Genomic DNA, 24,408 nt, shown 5'->3' with positions numbered 1-24,408 from the left:
GATAACTCAGGTTTATATTCTGTGTAACTTCATTTCTTTCCTCCTTCTCTTTTAATCCAATTTCTTTTATTCAACGCTATATTTGTTAGCTTTATCCATGTTTTTGCATTTAGCAGACATCCATTTGCTTTTATTGTTGTATAATCTATCATGAATATATAGATTTATTCACTTTAACATTTGCTAGACCTATGGAAGGAGGTTTCTAGTTTGAGATAAATCTAAACAAAGCTTTTAAAACAGTCTTGTTCACAGGAACCACATATGTATACATTACTTGCATATATCAGTTGTATATATAGCTCAAAGGTAACTGTCAAGTCATATTTTGCTACTTGTCCTTGACAGGTAAGATTAATCTAGAGTCAAAATGAGGCCAGGCACATTGGCTTACTCATGAAATCCTAGGTACTAAGCAGGACGAGATCAGAATAATCATAGTTCGAGGCTACCTGGAGGAAACGGTTAGTGAGATTCCCATCTCAATAAGCTCAATGTAAAAAAAAAAAAGAAATAAGAACAATGAAAACGGGAGAAATAAAAAAAAAAATAAGCTCAATGTAGTGATACACAACAGTGGTCCTAGCTACAAAGCAGGCTACAGATGGGAAAATCATGATCTGAAGCCTGCTCTCAGCAAGACCTTACCTGAAAAATAATGCACACACACACATACACAAAGGTATAGAGATGTGGTAGAGTGGGCCTGTCATACCTGCACCCCACCTACTTGGGAGGCAGAGATTGAGAGGATCACAGTTCAAGGCCAGTCAAGGCAATTCGCAAGAACTCATGCCAGCAAATAAGCTGCTGTGCGCTCCCACCTGTAATCCCAGCTCCTCAGGAGGCTGAGATCTGAGGATCTCGGTTCAAAGCCAGCCAAGGCAGGAAAGTCCATGAGACTCTTATCTCCAGTTAACCACCAGAAAACCAGAAGTGGCGCCATCGCTCAAGTGATAGAGTGCTTGCCTTGAGCTGAAGAGCTCAGGGATCAGGGACAGCACCTGGGCCCAGGTTCAAGCCCCAGGACTGACCCCACCCCCAAAAAAAAAAAATCATGATAAGTGGATTGTGATCCAGGTTGACCTGAGATGAAAACAAAAACAAGATCCAGTGTAACTAAAATAATGCTAAAAGTACACAGTGCTTGGGGGTGTGGACAAGTGCCAGACACTGAGTTAAAACCTTGGTACTGCAAATAAGGCCGAAGGGGAGAGGAGGGAATGAATATACATGTACACACAAAATGAATAATTGTGCTTAATGGAGCAATTCTGAGTTACATGAGAAAAGTAGTAAAATGTTGAATCCCCAGAGTTTCTGCAGTGGTAAGTTAAGGAGTGCTGTGTTTCAGAGGAGGCTGACGGGTGGTGTTGGAGCAGTGTGTACAGAGCAGCAACTGAAGACACTGGGGCTGTCATACAGATTGGTCATCATGGTAGCTGGAGGCCTCCTCCCCTCAGTGACTCTGCTTCATTACAGTTAAAAGTATACCCCAGAGTAGAGCTTTGACTTTTTTCCCCTTTAATACTCACAGAGTCTGTTTTTAGTTAATACACTGACTTGATTTTTTTCTCAAGTGGAGACACCCTGTCACTGACTGCTTCTGTCGTTGGGTATGAGACTTCACAGGGAGTCTCAACTATGAACAATTTTACCCTGTGCAGACTCTTTCCTCCAGTATTTATTCAGATTTCTACTTATGAACATTATTTTTTTAATAATACATATAAGTTTGTGGTCCTATTCCTAAGTGTTATAGGTATACTCCATAGCCTGATTTCTTTGAGGATCTGGTCTTATGCTGGTAGATACCAATTTTCTTAGATTTTTTTTTTCCTGCTGGAATTTAGGGGAAGATGCATCTCTGCCTATTACAAGTGGAGGAAGCTACCAGGTATTGGTGAACAATGTGTTTTATTTCACGCAACGTGTGGTGGACAAGCTTTGGCAAGGCATGTTCAACAAAGAATCTAAACTTCTTATAGATTTTATAATTCAACTAATTGCACAGGTAATCCATCATCACTCTTAGTTGTAGAATACATGTTTTCCTTTTGAAAAAATAGTCCTCTGCTGTCAAAATTGTTGGAAATAAGTATAACTAATAAGACAATAATATTAACATTTAATATAAGGCTAAACGTATTAAAAGTAGATAAGAAATATACTTTTGACCCCTTCCTTTTTGTCAATAGCCTGTGCCAACTAGTAAGTTCTCTAGTTCTCTTAAGCTGTGGTCCTTCTCTTACTGACATTGCTGTTTGTGTGCCAGATGCAATTAAATTAATACAGCTCAATAAATATTAATGCAGTTTGATACAGAGTATTCCGATTGATAGAATCTGATGTTTTTACCAAGTAGTACTTCAGTTTGTAAAGACTTCATGAAAAGTTGATACTGAGGAAATATTCTCTTGTCAGTTGAAACTTTATAAAGTCCATAGTAGTCTCTGTTTCTCATTATTTTTCTTGTGCATTTTTGAATAAGAAAGATTAGTCTGGTTTGACACAAGTGATTAATCTTATTCACCATATGATGGTAGAAGTAGAAAATACCAAGGGGAAACAAAGAGGAGGCAACAATGCTTGATAAGAAATGTACTCATTATCTTGCCCATGTAATTGTAACCCCTCTATATGGTATTCTCACAATAAAAAAAAAGAAGTAGAAAATACCAAAATTGTATTCTGTTAGCACTAAATGCAAGCACACAAGTTCTCTTTATTCATCTAGTAATCCTTTAAGAGATATATCTGGATTGTCGTGGAAGTACATGCCTATAATCCCAGCTGTTACAAAGGTGGAAGTACTAAGATCATTCAGTGAAACCCTATCTCAAAAATAAAAATACAAACAAAATGACAAAGGATATGGCTCTAATGGTAGACAGCTTGTCTAACACATGGAGGTTCTAGCTTCCCAGGTGTGAAAGGTGTATCTGTTTGGCATGCATGCGTGCGTGTGTGCGTGCGTGTGTGTGTGTGTGTGTGTGTGATAGAGAAAGGAGAAAGAGATCCATTGTTTAGCCAAGGTGAGGCAATGAAACTAGACCATCAAAGTTTTTTTTTTACTTGGCACTGGAGGCATGGCTAAAGTGATAGCCATTATTGACAGTCTTCTTTTCTCTGAAATTTTATTTAATTTGTATCACCAGTTTTGTATAGTGATCAAAAATGTACTTGGTAGAAACTTCCACCTAGATGACACTTGATATATTTTGTGCCAGCAAGGAGTGTTAATGGCTTTTTCCATGAGTTCTGTTACACAGGAGTCTCTTCTTTAGATTTTACTTGAGGGTCTCATGAGTTCTGAATCTATAATAGCAAGAGCTCTAGTACCTGTTAACATCTCTAATACCTAGTGTGGCATTACTATCAAAGGTCATGTATGGATGATAAGCAAGCAGGTCTTCTATTTTTTGTCCATTTTTCTAAAAATATATTTTTCATGTCTTTAGTCAAAGAGAAGGTCACAGGGATTGTCGCTGGATGCGGTTTATCACTGCCTCAACAGGACCATCTTGTATCAGTTCTCACGGGCACACAAAACTGTTCCTCAGCAAGTAGCTCTCCTTGATTCGCTCAGGGTCCTTACTGTAAATAGGAACTTGATCCTGGGACCTGGAAACCATGACCAAGAATTCATTAGCTGTCTTGCTCACTGCTTGATTAATCTACATGTTGGAAGGTATATCTTGCCTGTTGAATTTGTTTTTTATACTTATACAACTTTTGATAATATTTATTATTCCTTTCATCTGTTCTATTACTTTATGCAAAAGATAAAGAGCAAATGTTGCCTTCTTTTGCAGTATGAAGCATCTTTTTCCTTTACTTTTTTGCATCTATATTTTCCTATAATTACTGTATGTCACTCATAATTTTTTAAAAAGGAATTTGTTGTTAAGGCAAATAAAGTATACATTGTTGGAAGTCTAGAAAAGTGAAAAAGGAAAGTTCAGTGCTGTGTGAGAAATGGGAAACATGAATATTTTTCTATTTTTTGTTTTGATCTATCTATGCAGATAGATCCTCAGTGTCTGGTAACGGCCAGTCATTGGATTGGTGGCTAGAATAAAATGAAAAATAGATTTTGGTTGCCTTCCTGAAGGGAACATAGGTAACCAAGGGCAATGTACTACATGGAGAGCTCTGACAGAAGCAGCCCAGTGCTTTGGAAGCACATCTTGGGGGAGCTCCTGTGGAAGTGGTCTGGGGCTGTTGAGGGGCAACCTGAAACCTGGCTTTCCTGTGTCTCCTGTCTTCTTCCACCTGAGAGGACAGGAGAATGGGGACAGATGCGCCAGAGAGAAAGAGCTATCTGTGTTACTGCCCAGACGGAGGAAGAGCATGCAAAATAGGGAACCCACAAACACAGGAAAAGGACACAGGCATACCAGGAGAGTGCTCTTTTTATAGTTTTGATCTTAAAATGTTAACAACACTCTAACAGCATCTTAGATATCAAGATGAAAATCTTGATTCTGCGTATTAGTTTGATTATATTTAAGCAAGTGAATTTTGAGATCACTCTTAAAAATAACATCTTTGTGGTAAACTAGAAGTTTTATGAATCTTGTCTGCCAATCATGCAGCTTTGTGATAGAGCTAGTGTTCCTATGTGTCTGCAGAGAAATTCAGTTATAGTTCAGTAGTAAGCATTTTCCCTCTGACTTGAAATTTTCAGCAACGTGGATGGATTTGGATTGGAAGCAGAAGCCCGCATGACCACATGGCACATTATGATCCCCTCTGACATTGAACCAGATGGTGGTTACAGCCAAGATATTAGTGAAGGTAAAATTCTCTCACTCATTTTGGATATTGTGTTGTTGCTTTTCATCTCTAATTTTTAATATACAACCAAAACCAGGACTTCAAAATCCACGAATATTGCAACTATTCTCCCAGCAGGGCAGTTTGCACATGCCACTGGCTCACAAAGAATACAAAATGAGTCATGAGGAAGTGCAGCTGTGGCTCAAAGTGGTAGAATGCTAGCCTTGAGCAAAAGAGTTCAGGGGCAGCACCCAGGCCCTGAGTTCAGGCCCCACAACCGACCAAAAAAAAAAATTAGTAATGTTTCATAGTAATACCGGTAGATGTGATAGGATTTACAAAGAGTTGACATTGTCTGTAAAAGAATTGCCTGAGGCAGTTAGTACTTGAGGCAGGTTGTCAGTAGTCTCATTTTATTCTCTTTTTAAAGATCCATTTCCTGTTAATCCTGTAAGCACTACACATTGAAATCTTCATGTATATTGTTTTATTTCCATTCATTCAGAGCTAAAGCTGAAATCACTATAGTAGTGTTTGTCTCCCAGGAATACCATGTGGCAATTTGGCATTCTGTCTTTTTTTCATTCATTTAAGCAATTATTTATTCACTTCTCTACAAAAATTTCTTGAACCCCATACTGGAGAGAATATTGTGAGTATTCTCACAATTGATGGAACTCAACAGTCTAGGTTGTTGCTCCCCATCAGTATCATTCGTCCACAGGTTTTCCCCCCTAGTCTCCAGGGCTTAAATTCAAGGCCTAGTACTCTCATTTACCTTTCTTGCTCACAGCTGGTGCTCTACCCTTTAGCCATGCCTCCAATACCATCAGTATCACCAGGGATCTTGGTAGAAAAGCAGATTATTTGGCTCCACTCAGGTCTATTGAATCAGAAACTCTGGTGCTGGCACTGGGGGTCTATGATGATAAGCAATCCCTCCCAGTGATTCTGATGCTTGCTTTCCAAGAGTCAGACCAGTTAGCAAGGCATCCAAAAGACTATATTTTAAATTTATAATCTCTTTTGTATTGTAAAATACCAAAAAAAACAACTAATATAATTTCAAGCTCCACTTAAATATTCATATCTAAAACTTCCTTTTAAGGGGCTGAAGGTGCTTGACTCTCACAGATGGCAATATACTAGCCCCTGGGATTGAGGTGGAGGAAATTCTTCCTAGAAGTTGCTAGATGATTAAATCATGCATATAGTTTCCTATTTTATAAATAAAAATTTGGTATTTCTACATGAATACAAAGATTTTTTTAAATGTTTCCTAGATATCCAACTGCTTGGAAACCTAAATTTGGATTGTCTACATAATCCTTTTCACAGAGCTGAATATAATTTGGGCATTTTTTACAACAATTAAATTCCGTTGTTAAAGTTCCTAGACATAAAACATGAAAAATAAGAAAAACTTTGTTTTGTGATTTGATCATTTACCTGCTCTTTTCATTTTCTAGGGCGTCAGCTGCTCATAAAGGCTGTCAATAGAGTTTGGACTGAACTGATTCATAGTAAGAAACAAGTCCTGGAGGAGCTTTTCAAAGTGACTCTGCCTGTAAATGACAGGGGCCATGTGGACATAGCCATAGCCCGACCACTCATTGAAGAAGCTGGTTTGAAATGCTGGCAGAATCACTTGGGTAAGGAGGCCTACAGTGGTGCCCAGCCATCATCCTAGATATGTAATTAAAACATATAGAGGAGAGGAGCTGATAGAAAAATACAGCACAACCATTCTGGGTGGTTTGTACTGAGAGTGGACGTTCCTGCTTATGCTTTTCTATTTTAGCTGCAGTGTATATTACACACAAGGGACTTAAAAGTGTAGAAAATAATGCATTGCTCACACCTTTAACATGGTCATTGCCTTAGTTACAGGTTTACAGTCTTAAATCTATAGCTCTGAAATTTGAAAAGCCTGAAAACTTAAGATTTTTCTCATTGATTTGGCACTAAATATCAGTTGGTACCAAAATTCATTTCTCTTTATCATATTTGGTACAAATATGCACACATTTTGTTATGGTAGTACAATGTGGTAAAATATGGCTTGCTCTTCTAGACACTCTACTGGTATTCTATAATGAATAGTGTATATAATGCATAGACTTTTGAAAATCCAAGATATGCCTAGCAAAAAAGGTTCTGAATGAGGGATTATAAAGATATTTATTAACATAGAAACTCCATTTCAATAAATTTGCTTATATTGAAGAGTTGTGATACTTTGACCAAAGCAAAGTTAATACAATAATTCTCACGCAGTCATCCTTAACAAATTGCCTGCGAATAAATTTTTGACACCTAGAAGGATTATTTATATCTATAATATGTGCAATATATATATATATATATATATATATATTTAATTTTTTGGTCGGCCATGGGGCTTGAACTCTGGGCCTGGGCACTGTCCCTAAGCTCTTCAGCTCAAGGCTTGCACTCTACCACTTAAGCCACAGCGCCACTTCTAGTTTTCTGGTGGTTTTAATAGTCTCATGGGCTTCCCTGCCCAGGCTGGCTTTGGATCATAATCCTCAGATCTCAGCTTTCTGAGTAGTTAGGATTTCAGGCATGAGCCACCAGCATTTGGCTTAATATGTGCAATTTTTTAACACAGTCTCTTTATCTGCTGGGGATACATCTCCAAGGCCTACCTGTAGTGAATGCCTAAAATTACACAGGACCAGCTCCTATATATGCTGCTACATCCTGTACTTATGTACCAGTGATGATTTTTAATGTACAATTCAGGCATGCTGAGATATTTAAAATAAGTAGGAATAGAGTAGAATCATTATAACAGAACTACCACATTGAATATGGGCTTCAAAATATCTTGATTCCTGATTTCATTTAGTGAAAAAAAAAACAAAGCAGATAATGGTTGGCAGCTGTAATACTAGATTGTGGATTGTAGCCATAATGCAAGAGTATTAAAAGTAAGACTATGAGATTGTAGAGAGGGTAGCTCATGGAGGGAGGGTGAATTATTAAAAACAGGAACAGGAGACAAACACAGCCAAGTATTTATTGTACACATGTCATCAAGGAAGTGGGAAATTGTGAAATGAATCCAGAGGTAGAAGAAATGGGTTGAGGGAAAGAAATGAAAGGGTCGACTCTGACATCAAGAATCACTGAGAACCCTTAGATAGACATGTTAAATTGTAATCCTTTAGTTCAACCTTTTGAAGGCTTAGAAAATTTAGAATTTAGAAAATAAAAAAGTAAAAATAAATAAGTACACGGTGAAAGTATAAAATAATCTAATCTTCATTCTTTAGCCCACGAAAAGAAATGCGTAAGTCGAGGAGAAGCCTTAGTGCCTACCACACAATCCAAACTGTCCCGTGTCAGCAGTGGCTTTGGTCTTTCCAAGTTAACAGGATCAAGAAGGAATCGAAAGGAAAGTGGTCTTAATAAACACAGTCTTTCCACCCAGGTACCTTCTCTGGTTTCATTGATGGTAATGGGAATTTTTATTTCAAGGTTTAGTTATAGTGTCTTGTATCATACTATTAACATGTACAACCAGAAGGTTTGGAGTTTTTTGTATCAGAAGAAAGGTTGAAGTGCTTCCTACATTTCCAGGAAGTTCTCTCGTTTATTATGATAACATTGCATTATGAGGACAGTGGGGCACTCTGGCCACTCGACGAAGCTGAGGCCATCTCTGACGGTGCTGGCAGTGTTCCAGAAGCTGGGACAGCACTGGGGTGGGAGAATATAGATATGTGTTCTTCACACAATCCTCATTGAGTCATATAACTCATCCTGGCTTTTTTTTTGGGGGGGGGCTTTTGTTTCCTGCTATATACACATGTGGCAGAATTTTAAATGATTGTTAAGCGTTAATTTGAAGTCTAGTTAACTCATTTTTTCTTGAAAATTCATGAAATATTAAGATTCTTTTACTATTCATTGTTAGGAGATTTCTCAGTGGATGTTTACACATATTGCTGTTGTTCGTGACCTAGTAGACACACAATATAAGGAGTATCAAGAGGTAAGAATTCATATACCTAACAATATTGTATATTGCATTCCTTGCCTGTTAGCTATCATAGCTTTCAAGACTCTTTTGTACTGGTGGTTTTCTATTTGTTTGAAGAGTAGGTTGATGATTGGCATTTATGCTCATAGGATGAGTGATATCCCTGCTATCATCTGCTTTGGCCATTGGAGTTAAGATAGAAAAAATTACATTTTCTATAAGCAAACTGAGTTGGAAAAAAATACATTGGAAGTCACCACAGTTGAATATTGTTGACATTTATCATTGACATATTACATGCTTTGCTCCTAATAAAAATTAATAACCTAAGAATAGTCCCTGCCTTTCAGACCCTTAACAAACAGATTATGAAAATCTTAAAGTCTCTAAGAAGTCTGTTAATTATTATAAATATTATAAGTAATATTCATTGTAAAGTAATTACAAATAAAAATAATTCTGCTTTTATCTTGTGAAGCAAATGCAATGTAATCCTCATGGTATGTTCATAATTACTCTAAATATTTCCAAAGTATCTATTTTAGACCTGTTAAACCTTTCTGAATGATTAACTGTTAATATTATGGGTTTATTACTAAAACCCTCATTGTTACAGGGTTTATACAGAAAGAAACATATACATATTACTATCAAATGTAATTTCATGATTATTCACTGGATAATCTTAACTAGTATTTGTTCCAAAGGTTCTTTATTTTTAGGTTCAAATTGTATGCTTACAGTCCATGAATCATAGTAATTACCAGTAAGTTTGTTGCATCCGTTTACTACAGGAATGTTTATTTTGTCATTTGGCAGAGAGCAAGCAGTTAGCGGGAGTCAAATAATTTCTATCAGTGCTTGCAGTTTATATTAATCAGACTTCTATAAAGCAAATTTAAAGGAGGAAAGATTTATTTGGGCTTATTATTTTAGAAGTTTAGTCCCTCTGTCCATGGTCTCATCATTGTGGGCTTGTGAATCAGAACTTCAGTCATAGAGAGGGTATAATAGAGCAGAACTTCTCATATTAAGTCAGCTAAGGAGAGAGCAATAACAAAAAGTAGCCAGGGCCCAGGTTCACCCTTTAAAGGCATACCCTCCACAACCCATCCTCAAATTAGGTCTTTCTTCCACAGTTTACCACTTGGCAATAGCCTGATTAAAATTTGGAATCCATCAATGGATTAAGCCATTGACTAAATGCCCTCAGAGACATGCTGAGAACTGTGCTTTAATAATCTTCTAGGGTGTCTCTGAATCCAATCAAAGTGACAATCAAGACTAACCATCACAATGTTTACATTCTTTTTCTAAAATTTTTAGAAGTGCTTAACAAGTTTATCAGTAATCACTGATGGCACTATTTCTGATCTGATTTTCCCTAATATATGGCTAAATAACTGTTGTACAGTTTTGGAAATCAGAGTTCATTAATTTATGGGAGTAACCATTTCAATATATTTTCTTTTTTAATAAATATTTTATTGTAAAGATACTGTACAGAGGGGTTACAGTTACATGAGTAAGGTAACGAGTACATTTCCTATCCAGCATTGTTACCTATCCTTTCTACCATCTCTTCCCTCCCCGCCTGCCCCGAAGTTGTAAAGTTCATTTTCAACATAGTGTCTTGTACGTCTCATTGCTAACAATGGGTCAACCTGTATCCTTGATTAAGCATTTTGTTATTTCCCTTCCCCTCCCCAAATTAGAAAAATGTATATACAAGATTCAGGGAACCAGAATCAAATACAGTGAAAACAAGGGTTATACCATGGGGAAAGAACATACAAAAGAAACAAAGAAAGCACATAGTGCATTATAAGTATATTTAAAACAACAGCAACAAAAATAAAAACCTCTTGTGTCCCTATCTTGGAGTTCATTTCACTTAGCATCATCTCATATGGCATTATGTACATAGCTCTTGACCTTTTCTGCTTGTCGTAGACATATACTAGTTACTGCAAATAAGGAAAACCATGGGACCTATGTTTCTTTGGGTCTGGCTAATTTCACTTAACATAATTTTTTTCCAAGTCTCCATTTCCTAACAAATGGGGCAGTGTCATTCTTTTTGATGGAAACATAGAATTCGTGTGTGTGTGTGTGTGTGTGTGTGTGTGTGTGTGTGATTCGTGTGTGTGCGTGTGTGTGTGTGTGTGACATTTTCTTGATCCACATTTTCTTCATCTACTGAGGAGCATCTAGGTTGGTTCCATATCTTAGCTATGGTAAATAATGCTACGGTAAACATAGTTGTGCTGGTAGCTTTAGTATGGTCTTGTTTGTGATTGTTTGGTAAATGACCAAAAGTGGAATTGCTGGGGATTAGGAGAGCTCTATGTGGAGTCTTTTGAGGTACTTTCCAAAGTGGTTAAACAAGTTTACACTCCCACCAACAATGCAGTAGGGTTCCCCTTTGGCCACATCCCCTCCAGCATCTGTTGTTAACTAAATTTCTTGATTCTAGCCATTCTAAGTGGGGTGAGGTGGAATCTCAATGTTGTTTTGATTTGCATTTCTTTTATGGCTAGAGAAGTTGAGCATTTCTTCATGTGTCTGTTGGCTATTCTTATTTCCTCTTCAGAAAAGTTTCTCTTTAAGTCTATAGCCCACTTATTAATGGGGAGGTTGTTTCTTTGAGGATTTGTTGTTGGGGGATTTAATTTTTTTTATTTAATTTTTTGAGCTCTAAGTATATTTTAGATACGAGGCCCTTGTCTTCAGTATGGCTACTGAAGATCTTGTCCCAGTCCGTAGGCTTTCTATTGATCTTGCTAGCTATGCTCTTTGCCATGCACAAGCTCTGTAGTTTTCAGTTTATTTTCATAAGTAATATTACCATCCTTCCTGTATCATTAAAAAAATTCTTTTGGCTCTGTTCAGCTGTTTTGTGTACATTGCCTTGTACATAGTTGTCACTTACTTGGTACCAAAATATCACCTCCTTAGGTTACAGAATTCTTCACTTCTTTTTTTTGGGGGGAGTGAGGGGAGGTCCGGTCGTGGGGCCTGAACTCTGGGCCTGGGCACTGTCCCTCAGCTTTTCAGCTCAAGTCTAGCACTCAACCACTTGAGCCACAGCGCCACTTCCGGCTTTTTTTCTTTTTGCTTATGTGGTGCTGGGGAATCAAACCCAGGGCCTCAGCATGCAAGGCAAGTGCTCTACCACTGAGCCACCTTCCCAGCCCCCAGAATTCTTCACTAGCTTTCTCTAACCATAAATAAAATATCATTTTATTTGAATAATATTGATTGAAATGATCTGGATTGGGTTTGTTTCCAATAATAACATGGTTTTATTTGGATGCTTTTAATTAGTACTAATGTTTTTACTTGAAAACCAACTTGTCTCTTCGCTACCAGCGTCAGCAGAATGCCCTGAAGTACGTGACAGAGGAATGGTGCCAAATTGAGTGTGAGCTGCTGAGGGAACGAGGGCTATGGGGCCCCCCCATTGGTTCCCATCTAGACAAGTGGATGTTGGAGATGACAGAAGGGCCCTGCAGAATGAGGAAAAAAATGGTGCGAAATGACATGTTTTATAACCATTATCCTTACGTGCCAGAAACAGAGCAAGAGACAAACGTGGCGGTGAGTATGCAGAACGGAATGTTGATACTACCTCTTCAGGTCTTTGTGTACATTTTTTCATTGTGAGCAAGTTTGGTGAGCTATATCAAATTGGTAATGCTAAGCTGCTGGTGGAGGAATGTAGCAGTGTTGCGGGGCAACAGCAGGGTGCAGTTTGGAACACACTGGCCCGTTTCAAAACCTGGCAATGCCACGTAAAGGTCTGGGGTTTCTTTAGGTGATGGACCCTTTTTAGGCTTATGTTTCTTTTTGAGGAAAATAGTAATTCCACCGCACCTGGCTGTTTGGAGGATTAAAGTTAGTAAGGTGCTTAGAATAATATCTTATGAAGAGTAGACACCTAATCCTTCTCTCCCCCAAGGCCAATGCCAAAACTCTGACTCTGTTTTTTCATTTCCTCACTGTTTGCAATCTCTGATCTTGTGCTACTTAGAATGCAGGTCTTGGGATCAATTTGGGTGTCTAGCAGTGGAAGAAGAGGTCAGAGAAAGATGCTGCTATATCCTGTGGAATTCTATTCAGCCTATGAAAGGAAGAAATGCTATCGTTTGTCAAACTGAATGAACCAGAAGGGTATACTTACTAAGTGAAATAAGCCAGGCTCAGAAAGGGAAATGCCACGATGTTGTGCTTAATGTGGACACTAAAATAACAGATCGCACAGAAGTAAGAACATGGAGTCATTACCAAGGAATTTGGAATGTTAAATAGTACAAAGTTTTGTTAGACATGTTGTTGTGCAACATAGAAATGATAGGGAATAGAAATGCATTGCATATTCTAAAATTGTTAATAGTAAGTTTCCTCACTCACTGCAAAGAGTAATAACTACTTGAGGGAAGAAATATATTAATTAGCTTGATTTAATCATTGAATCCTATTCCGTACATAGAACTTCACTTTGTATTCCCTATATATTATATAATTTCTCAATTTATAATACTTTTTAAAGGAATATTGGTCCTCAACCAATGGTATATAGTAAAGATTGTTTTTTTCTTTTGCCAGCCCTGGGGCTTGAACCTCAGGGCTTGGGCACTGTTCCTGAGCTTCTTTGGCTAAAGGCCATTACCCTACCACTTTGAGCCACAGCTCCACTTCTGCCTTTTTCTGTTTATGTGGTACTGGGGAATTGAACCCAGGGCTTCAAGCATGCTAGGCAAACACTCTACCGCTAAGCCACATTCCCAGCCCCAATGGTAAAGAGTTTTGAAGATAGCTCCATAAAGTCTACTTTTTCTCAAAGCTGTTCAGTTCTATCAAGACCAGACTTCCTGTAGCTGTGCTTTACGGCACTATAATTTCTAACATAGCAACATATCCACCTGCATTTTTGTAGCCTTTTACTACTACCTACTTTATAATAACAGCAAAGTAGCAGTACAATCTTCAGTTTATTGTTTTTCCTCAAATTTCTTATGAATTTAAGCTGAGCCAGGCATAGGGTGCGTATCATTCAAGTTTGAGGCCAAACTAGGCTATATAGCAGGACCTTGCTCCAAAAAACAAAATGAGAAAAGAATTAGTCTGCAGCAACTTGATAAAAAAATTCTTTTGAATTAGCACTCATTTAGATTGAATTCATCTAAGAATATAAATACTAAGCTATTAAATATTCTCTCCTACACAGGAAACAACTCACTATATCAGATAGAAACAGCAAACTGTTCATGAAATGGGTTACATCTAACTTTCAATATTATTAGCATTTTACCTGATCAGCAGCCCATGAAATCTAAGCAAGCACTCCTAACAAATGCATAGCAAGTGGAACTTGTTTTTTGACAGGAAGTTTTAGGCAGATAAGAAATGTTGGAGATACATTTACTATATGAAAGCAAAGAGCAGGCAGGAAGGGGACACAATTTTATGCTACATAGTTCATAGTGAATGAATAATCAAAATCTCTAAATGAATAATCTTTCCTTTGTTTTGATAGCTCACAATTGTTTGTACCTGTGAAGTCATTAAACACTCATTTTGACCTTTTAAAACTTGAAAATCTGGCAGTGTTGAAAAAAATTTTCAAAAGGATAGAAGTAGCTGCTGTTGATAAACTTTCACCATGAAATCAGTGAAAAATACAGTTTTATGCCACTTGACAGTATTTCAGTCAATAATGGCCCTTTTACCACAGAGGTTTCAGAAGAGAAGAGAAGGTCACCTGATTTCATAACCATCTTAGTGTACACAGAGCTCTCTATCCTGTTCTTACCCAATGACATTAGCTCAGACTAAGTCCCTGTTATTGAGCAATGAGTGACCATGTTTGCAAAGCATAGTGAGCTAAATGTTCTGCAGAACAGTTTACATGTAGTTTCCTCTAAGTCTCACAATAACCCCTAAAACTCATTTAAGACTGTTATCCCCATTTTACAGAGAAGGAAACCTGGAAAAGCTAAGAAAGGCTTTCAGGTTGCAGGGATTAAGTAGTGAAGTCCAGCTTGAGTCATCAACCCCTTAGGAGCGGAGTGACCTTAACAAATGACTCTGGTATTTGCCTGCTTTGTAGAATTATCCACAGCCAGTGAGAATGTTCCAAACAGAACCCATGTCAGCTCTGTCTCTCATGCTGCCAGTGTCTGTGCTTCATGTTCATTGAATAGACCACCCACATGCTCTGCCCTAAATTAGAGACCTTTTTGTCACTTCTTCCAGTTCAAGATTGTGTAGAATTGATTTCGAAATTTTTCTAGTAAAAGCGGCCATTGCCAGATTTTCTGGACCTGGGTGTTTACACTGTTTAGAAGAGGGCCTTTTAGAGTACAGTGGTTGAAAACATGGCTCGGTTAGAGTGCCAATGAATGAAAGCATCAGGTACCAAGTGGAGTCCAAGTCTCAAGTCTCAGACATTAAAAAAAAAGTACAAAATTACAAATAAACATTTAGGGCAGAGTTTTGGAAGGGCCGGGTGAGAGGCCACGGGCCCTGAGGCTTAGGCGTCACTACCCTCATGTTAAATCTTCCCCTGCCCTAACTCTTTCCTCCTGGTGTCACTCCCATGAGTTCGGCCCTTCTGCTCTCCTCACACACGTAGTATTAGGTAGCAGTGTCACTCTGGCAGTGTAGCAGGTATGCACCAACCTGAGCGTTGCTGTGCAAGACAGGCTTTCCTGGGGCAAGGGCAAGTGATTGAATCTTTTATCTTTTTATTAAGGATAGTTATTGTTTCTAAGTAACATTGATCTTTCTATTTAAAGTCACTGATACTGAAGAATAGAGTCATGATTAAAAAGTTAATTCTTTCTTTTGAAATCCCTGATGTGTTAGAAATAAATGGGGTGATTATCTCTTTCATTAGTATAGTATTGTTTCTCTAATTTTCTAATATTACACAGTATATAAAAGAACTTTGCCTTTTTTTTTAAGTTTTGGACTTTATTTCTTGACTTCAAATTTGAAGTGTGTAGAACATAAAAACATTTTGGTGGAGTTCATTGCTGCACTTTTAAAATTTTAAAATTATATCTACTAAAAATTTTAATACAAAGAACTGGTAATAAGAATTATTAATGTCCTGAAAGAAACTAAGCACATGTAGGAGATTCTGAGTTGTCACATGAAAATTGTTTATACTGTCTGCACAGTATTCTCCTGGGGACCAGAGGGTAATTTTTGTAATTACAGTGTCTATGTTGCATTGCACTGTTGTTCTTCAGGTGGCAGGAAAGGTCAGTCATAGTGTTATAAAGGAAGCTTACATTATGATGAGAATGTAAAACTACAGGGTTTTAAAACAATTCTCTCATTCCTTTGAGTCCTAAAGAATGAAAATGAGACATTCTAAGGTTTTGATTTTGTAGTATTTTCTTTTTTACAAGTTAATACTCTCAAACAAATTTGCTGTTCATTGCAAAGATTATTGATATAAAGGGTTGGCTGTCTACCTATTAGTTGGGGCTGATCAGAGGCAGGAAACTAATTTACATTTTAAGGTTCCTTTTTGAACTAAAGGAGTGTCTTGTGGTTGCCTGTGGCTATATTTTTATATAATATACAAATATCCTAAGACTCATAGAAAATAAGCCCCTTGGGAAATTTCACTGCTACTGTTAATACACCATAGAAAAATTAAAGAAAATGACTATAAAAGTGCTTTCTAGAAATTCTGGCTTTGAAGAGTTTAGATTTCTGTATAAATATATTTTCAAATTAAATTAATTGTAAATAAAAAGGGCAAATATTGTTGGTAGAACACTTATTTTTTGTTGTAGAAAGCTAGACGGTATAGTAAAGGAAGATTCTTAGTTGATGGGCAGATTTGAGCAAAGCCCCGCCATGCCCCGAGCAAGGGAAAGTAACAGTGCATTGTGGGCACTCACACTCAGGTGGGGGCTTTGTAGTAGAACATGGGGTAAATGTCAAAGTTAGCTTTGAGAAGAGTATATTGTATTAATGATGTTCTAGCAATTTATGTTCTTTTTTTAAATAAATTTAAACCTGAGTAAAATGTCAAACTACTCCATGCATACTATTAATTAGTATTTAGTGTTCTTAGTTATAAGGTAATTTTATATTTACTGATATATATGAATCTTAAGTACACCATTGGTTTTGTGGAGACTGGAGGACCTGGAGGTCAAACCTGACCCTGAGTTATACACTCTCATCATCCCCTTTCTTTTCAGTGTTGAACTTTATGACCTTTTTGCTTTTAAAATACTTTTATTATATTGTGTTCCATTCAGTCTGTCTTAAAATATGTATATAATACCCTACCAAGTTAGAAAAGGTTGCTATATATGTTAAAGATTATTCTACAATATAATGCATACATGTTTGATTTTAAAGCAAAAGATTGAACTAAACCACAGAGTATTTGATAGTATCTTAGTAGTACAGCATCTCTTTTACCAAAGGAAGAAAGTATTTGGGAATACATTTTGCCTACTTACGTTTATGGTAGAGAAAGGTACTAGAAGTCATCTTCACAACACAAACCATGAAAAGGAAGAAAAGCTAGGAATTGTTCCTGGCTGCATTGTCTCTCTGTAGCTATCTGTGTGCTTAGTCACACTACAGCTCAGCAGAAACTGCCTTCTTGGTAATGAAGTGATGACCTAGTTCTTTAAAATCATTTCTTCAGAAAGCTTCTGATTTAGAGGTTAATGATCAAAGCTTTCTTCTGCTTTCAGCCTTTCTGGAATGGTGTCTATAAAGGTAATGAAGGGAATAGATGCTTGGGTTATTATGGCAGGATAGTCTTCCAGCCAGTAGGCCCTCAGTGCTTTTATCTTGTAGGACTTACTATAGATGACAGTTTAAAAACACATAATTGCTCTAATTCTAGCACAAATCTGGGATATGTACAAAGAAAGAAGATGGAAGATAGTATCTAGCGTTAGGTTCTAGTCACCAGGTGTGACACCATATAGAATTGCCCATAAATTACCCATGGCAGTGACCACTTTGCTCATCAGTGAGGTGTTTGAGAGCTTGTCCTATTCAGTAGCTCTAAGATTTTGCTATTTTTAAGTTTATCTAAGACTGTTTTGATCATAAGAGAGATTATCTTGTGAACTACCAGTTTAAGCAGCTGCAGATGTCATTGTTAAAATTCCTTTGAGTAGTATGTCATTCTTATTTCATACAGTCCTCAAAAAATTTTATTTTTGTGTTCTTTATGTTTTCTTTTCTGATATGTCTATACTTAATACCCTGTTTTCAGTCTGAGATCCCAAGTAAACAGCCCGAGACTCCCGATGATACCATTCCTCAAAAGGTAAAGCACAAGTTACCACAAAAGAATGCAAACTCCCTGCAGTTTTTCCTTTGTTTGTTTTTGTTGTTGTTTTTAGTGCATGGTAGACTAGACTAACGTAAAAGGTTGGCTTTCGATTTGTTCTTCTGTAAGTTGCTTAGAGTTGAGAAGTTGGTGTCATTCACATGGTGACATCCCACTCTGCTGTTTTTAGTTAGCCACTTGCAGGGTTCCTGTGCTGCTCACTAACAAGCTGCGTATCCACTGCCCTCACTGTCAAACTTACCCTGCTTCGTGCAGAACTAACAATTATGAGGCACGTTGGTGATGGGCAGACTGGCTCTTCAGCTTTGTTTTTCAATTCATTTAATTCTTTTAGATGTTTTGAGAATGAAAACCTCTTTAAAATTGTGTTTTCAGCCGAGCACCGGTAGCTCACACCTGTGGTCCTAGCTACTCAGGGGGCTGAGATCTGAGGATCACGGTTCAAAGCCAGCCCAGGCAGGAAAGTCCGTGAGACTCCTGTCTCACCAGAAAACCAGAAGTGTTGCCGTGGCTTAAGTGATAGAGCACTCACCTTGAGTTGAAGAGCTCAAGGACAGTGCCCAGGCCCAGAGTTCAAGCCCCAACAACCAACCAAAAAAAAAAAAAAAAAAATGTGTTCCAGTCAGAAGGAACTAATGGAAACTAAGAATATATGATCACCTCTAATTTTCTTTAATTGGTATAAAAATATATAATTTTTAGGTTTCCAGAAAGATAATTCAGTAGAGACATAGAAATATATGCATATAATTCAGTGCATATAGTTTTGGGAAAAAGTTATTGCCATTTAAATTTAAATCTGTGTGTAAAATCAGTACAGAATAGCCATCATTCCTTATCTATTTGTTCATGGTCTTGCCCATCACTAACTTCGTCATCACCATCTTTAACATTAGCAACTTTGAGTTGAAGATGATTTCAGATGTCATACAAAACTGTTAGGGTACAAAGTTTATTACCTTTCGGTATAAAAAATATATTGCAGTGTTCTTCCTAGCTTGATCCTCCCTTAACTACTACTGTTTCATCATTTTGACACTTATCAATGTCATGAAATATTTATTCATTTGTCACATACCTTTCCTTGGTTTGCTCTAATTCCCTAGCCCCACAGCTGCAGTTAAAACAAAAACTGTGGCTTCAGGTAGATGCTGTATATGGATTTGGTTTTATATTTCAGTCTCTGTCTTCCACCTAGTTAGACAATTGTTTTCCATTTTAGTTGGCAATTTTTCTTTTCTTTTCTTTTTTTTTTTTTTTGGGGGGTCTAGTCGTGGGGCCTGAACTCTGGGCCTGGGCGCTGTCCTTCAGCTCAAGGCTAGCGCTCTACCACTTGAGCCACAACACCACTTCCGGCTTTTTTCTTTTTGCTTATGTGGTGCTGAGGAATCGAACCCAGGGCCTCATGCATGCAAGGCAAGCACTCTTCCACTGAGCCACCTTCCCAGCCCTAGTTGGCAATTGTTTTTAGAAGGAGAGTAATTGTTCAAAATGAGTATTATTGGAGATGTTATATATTGACTATTTGAATTTGAAGACTTCAGATAATAGAATTTTTAAATAGGTATTCCTATTTATAGGAAAGGAGAAGTAAAATATAAGAGGAAAGCTTTATAGCATGCTCAGATACCATCTTTTTCTTAAGGTATAATATACAATCTGGTTTTAATTCTGATCTTGGGAATCAACATGCACATAAACTTTTTCCTCTATAAATCATTTCAGTCCTTAACTTCTCATCATATATGAATGTAAGAAAAAAATAGGTCAATTAAAGAACCTATATTTAGAATAAAAACTATTCTGGAAAAAAAGTATCAAATGCCAAAACATTAAAACTTCTTATATTTCTAGATAATTAATTTCTTCTTCAAAATAGACTTACATTTGCTCTCACAGTAACCCCGTAGTTATAGTTTCATTGTATTCTTTTATGTACCGAACAGTAAGAATGTTTTAGGTAACTAGAGATGGCAGCTCCTCCTAGTGGGTTCACTTGAGGGTGCCATCTAGTGGGATACTTACTTGGTTCTGGGTTGGGTCATGTCTCAGAAGTATCTGAAGGTGTTCTCCATTTCCTGAGTGGCAGTGAAACCTGGGACTATAGGAAAGAGTGGGCAATTCTGATTGTCTCCCTTCAATTGAGAAAGTATACATATAATCTAGGTTATTCCAAGTGTATGGATACTTCCAGCCTGATCTGTTTACTTTACTTGAGACAGAAGCAGAGTTTCAAGCTCTTGCACAAACAGTCTCTTGCAGCTCACTCTCTCCACAGTGGCATTCTCTCCTGCCCTCTGTGGGCAGGTGTTCTGATACACAGTGGGGGCAGGCAGTACCCATCCAGAAATATTGTTTGGCTAGACTTTTGTTTAGTTATTTCTGTTTGAGGAAATGAAAAAAATCACTAATATTATCTACATAACTTTTTCCAAAAAAACCAATAGAATCTTAAAATTTTTATAACAACCCAGAAGTCTATAGATTAACTATGTATACATCTATTAAATGCATCCCCCCCCCAAAAAAAAGGGAATACAAAGAATCATGAAGCATACCTCTCCTCAGAAAGCTTGTCTTACAATTCTTGGAGATATTTATCTGAGTCATGTTCTTTTGGTATTTCTTAGAAACCTGCCAGGTACAGAAGAGCCATAAGCTATGACAGTAAAGAATACTACATGCGCCTGGCCTCTGGCAATCCAGCTATTGTCCAGGACACCATTGTGGAGAGTTCAGAAGGTGAAGCTGCCCAGCAGGAGCCAGAGCATGGAGAGGACACCATTGCCAAGGTCAAAGGTCAGCCTTCCTCTTAAATTTTGGTTAAAAATCCATTTGGAACAATTCCTGTGTGAATTTATATGAGAAAATTAGAAGTTGTTAGCAGTAGGGACAGCCTAAAAGTGTCTCCATCCCACTTTTCTTAAAGATTAATGGACATCCGTACCAGTGGTTCTTCTTTATTGAGCACAGATGAAAGTCGTGTGCTCATTGCTTATTAACTTTTTCTATGGCATTTGGCACAATGCCCAGTGGTGCTGGGTATTTTAGGCAGAGTCCCTAATGACTGAATAAATACTAGTGAAATTAAAACTATTTCACAGGCATTAATTCATTTTAACCAACAGTATGAAATAAGGTCTTTCTACTTAGGACTATATGAGAGGTTACTCTAAACTTAAATTTGGGGGGCTTAATATATGATGAATTTGACTGAAACGACCATGGGCTTTTTAATTCTGTAATTTTATACCTCTGTGCCCTCAGTCCAAAATGGTCTTCTTTACTTCTTTGTACAGCTTGTCCATAGTCTTTCTCTTAACAGATTAGATTCAGTCAGGAAGACATAAATCAAATGTCAGACATCTTTCTTGAAGAAGCTTTGACTCTGCCCATGATGGCATGTAGCTTGTAGCTCTTTTAGCAGTTTCAGGGATTTTTCACTGCTAGATGGTCTTCTGTTTTTAATTATGAGTTTGCCTCAGAGGCAGAAATGTTTTTTTTTCACCTAATAGCTGTGGCATATGCATAGGACAAAGTTAAAATTCAGTCAATATTGAACAAGTCAGTCTTTTGTTTTAACTTTATAAAAATTCTTGATTTGACCACAAACTCAAAAGGCCTGTACATTTTCTGAAGATAAAGCCCTGACAGGTACATTAAGAATCCCTTAATGAGATGTCTTAGATTTTTATTCTTCTATTTTGGAAGGCTAATTCTTTTGTTGTTGTTGTTAAATTTTATTGTCAGTGTGATGTACAGAAAGGTTACCATTACATATGTAAGTTAGTGAATACATTTCTTGTCTAACGTTGTTACCCCGCCCCCGGTTTTCTCCCAATGTCCTTCTCCCTTCATTCCCCCAACCAAGCTGTAAAGTTCATTTCCAACATAGTGTTTTGTGAGTATCTCTTTTGCATTGATTCACCATTTGTCTCACCATTTTGTTATTCCCCATCCCTTCCCCAAATCAGATAAAAGTATATATAAGACACAGGGTACCAAAATCAAATACAGTGATGTGAAGCTATTTCTTTTTATCTTTCGTTTTCTCCCCCCACCCATTATGATTTATCCCTTGTTGTCACTGTATTTGAGATGACTTAAATTTAAAAGCTAGATTTAAAAACTTAGCATTAATTATTATCAAATTTAAAACTGTGTTTCTGATGCTATAGTTTTAAAATCTAATAGTGTATGACCATGTCAATAAAAAAACAATACCTAAAGTTGAAATCATTCCTTCTCTCTTTCATGATGATCATGACTTGCTTAATATTTCATAATGGACATAACATCTTCACAGAATCTATGAAAGTTGTTGTGAATAAACAGAGGTTAGAACGTGCTACGATTTACACCTATATCCTAGCTACTCAGGAGGCTGAGATCTGAGGATTATGGCTCGAAGCCAGCCTGGGCAGGAAAGTCCATGAGATGCTTATCTCCAAATAACCACCAAAAAGCCTTTGCCTCAAGTGATAGAGCATTAGCCTTGAGCAAAAAAGCTCAAGGGCAGCATTCAGGCCCTGAGTTCCAACCCCATGACTGGCACATACATGGAGAAAAAAAAAAAAAACTTTTTGGAGTTGCACTGAAAACTTATCAGATTGGGTACATAGCTATGGTTCTTGGATATAAACCAAGGCACAGAGAATCTTGGGAATGACTGAGTTTAGGTCATTTGCACTTAATTGAGTTGAAATTACCAACACTGATATGTGGCTGCTAGGATATACCAGATGCTAGCTACACAAGACAGAGTTGATTGATTTACCTAAAAGCAATGTACCTAGAAGCTTTCCTCACTGTGGATATTTTCAGCAGGATTTTTATCTTTCCTTACTTGTTATTACACTTTTTCATATATAAATACAATTCTCACGTGAACTAATATGAAGAAAATAAGATATTTAACAGTTGATTTATTTGACTTTTCCAAGATACTTAGAATAACTATTCCCAGCATATATACTGTTACCTTGCATGGTACAACTAAGGAATGATAATTCAATAAAAGGTGTGATTTAGAATGTATTTCAAGGCCACATAGTATTGTGAGACCTCTCTAGTAATTGCCACCAACTGGCTGTAATTTTTTCTGCTGTGATTTTTTAATGAAGTTAAAAAAATGTAGGCAGTAAATGTTTCCTTAATCTATGAATTACCGATACCTATATTACTAAAAATCTGTTCCTTTTATTTTTGACATTATGTTCTGACTAAATTCACTCATGTTTGAAAACCTATACTGCTGCTTGTGAAATGAGGATTGGAATGGTCTTTGTGAGCACAAGTAAGTAGGATCTCAAACTTAGAACTGGCTATCTGTATTTTTGTGTCAGTAGCTTTTTATTATAAAGTACACATGCCCTTAATAACACTCATCTCCAGGCAGCACAATTCTCACTACTAATTATGCTAAACTCTCAATTTGCCACCATGAGCTGACACGTCCTGAGAATTTACTGTGTACTAAGCATGTTAGACCTTTACAAGAATCACCTCATTTGGTTCTCGCAAAAAAAAAATTGAGGGAGATAGTATTTTTATTCCAATTTTGTAGGTAAGAAAACTAAGATTTAAAAAGAAAAAATAATTCACTAAGGTCACACAATGTTTAACTTTCAGCCCTTTGCTACGAGTCACTAAACTTGGCTCCCCTGTACCTTCTAGGTTCTCTCAAATTGGAAATGTACTGGAAGGACTGTTGGTTCACTTTCTGTTCTATGACAGATAACTGAGAGAAATCAACTTGTAAAAAGTAAATGTACAATTTCCTAGGTCTCGATATGGTGAGAGTCATCATTGTGAGGGTCAATAACTATGGCAGAAAACACAAGGAGACACAAAGAGTTGCCCATCTCATGGTGATCAGAAGACAGAGGGAGAGATGGAAAGAGTTGAGGGACTCAGTATCTCCTTCAAGCCCATGCCTCTAATATCCTGCCTTCCTCTTATAGGTTTCTCTTTTTAAAAGTACTAAGGGCTGGGCACCGGTGGCTCACGCCTGTAATCCTTGCTACTCAGGAGGCTGAGATCTGAGGATCGTGGTTCAAACCCAGCCCGGGCAGGAAAGTCCGTGAGACTCTTATCTCCAATAAATCACTAGAAAACCAGAAGTGGCGCTGTGGCTCAAGTAGTAGAGCACTTTCCTTGAGCTGAAGAGCTGAGGGACAGTGCCCAATCCCAGAGTTCAAGCCCCATGATCAACCAGAAAAAAAAAAAAAAAAAGTACTGAGGACCAACCTTTAACCTGTGGACCTATGGG

The 24,408-nt window shown here is 37.3% G+C and overlaps 1 protein-coding gene across 1 annotated transcript in view; it reads left to right on the top strand.

Annotated features, from left to right (window-relative positions):
• Wdfy3 (WD repeat and FYVE domain containing 3) overlaps positions 1-24,408 on the top strand; it is a 240,963-nt gene that overhangs the window by 176,274 nt on the left and 40,281 nt on the right. Inside the window, exons 35-43 of the mRNA XM_013020113.1 lie at positions 1,854-2,014; positions 3,462-3,691; positions 4,691-4,800; positions 6,252-6,434; positions 8,082-8,239; positions 8,726-8,803; positions 12,164-12,391; positions 18,060-18,113; positions 20,768-20,936. Of these exons, the coding sequence (XP_012875567.1) occupies positions 1,854-2,014; positions 3,462-3,691; positions 4,691-4,800; positions 6,252-6,434; positions 8,082-8,239; positions 8,726-8,803; positions 12,164-12,391; positions 18,060-18,113; positions 20,768-20,936 (1,371 nt within the window). The remainder of the gene's footprint in view (positions 1-1,853; positions 2,015-3,461; positions 3,692-4,690; positions 4,801-6,251; positions 6,435-8,081; positions 8,240-8,725; positions 8,804-12,163; positions 12,392-18,059; positions 18,114-20,767; positions 20,937-24,408) is intronic.

The sequence above is a fragment of the Dipodomys ordii genome, unplaced genomic scaffold, assembly GCF_000151885.1.
Source record: "Dipodomys ordii isolate 6190 unplaced genomic scaffold, Dord_2.0 Scaffold49, whole genome shotgun sequence".
Classification (NCBI taxonomy): Eukaryota; Metazoa; Chordata; class Mammalia; order Rodentia; family Heteromyidae; genus Dipodomys; species Dipodomys ordii.
The sequence above is the reverse complement of the archived record's forward strand: the minus strand, read 5'-3'. Positions and strand labels throughout refer to the sequence as shown.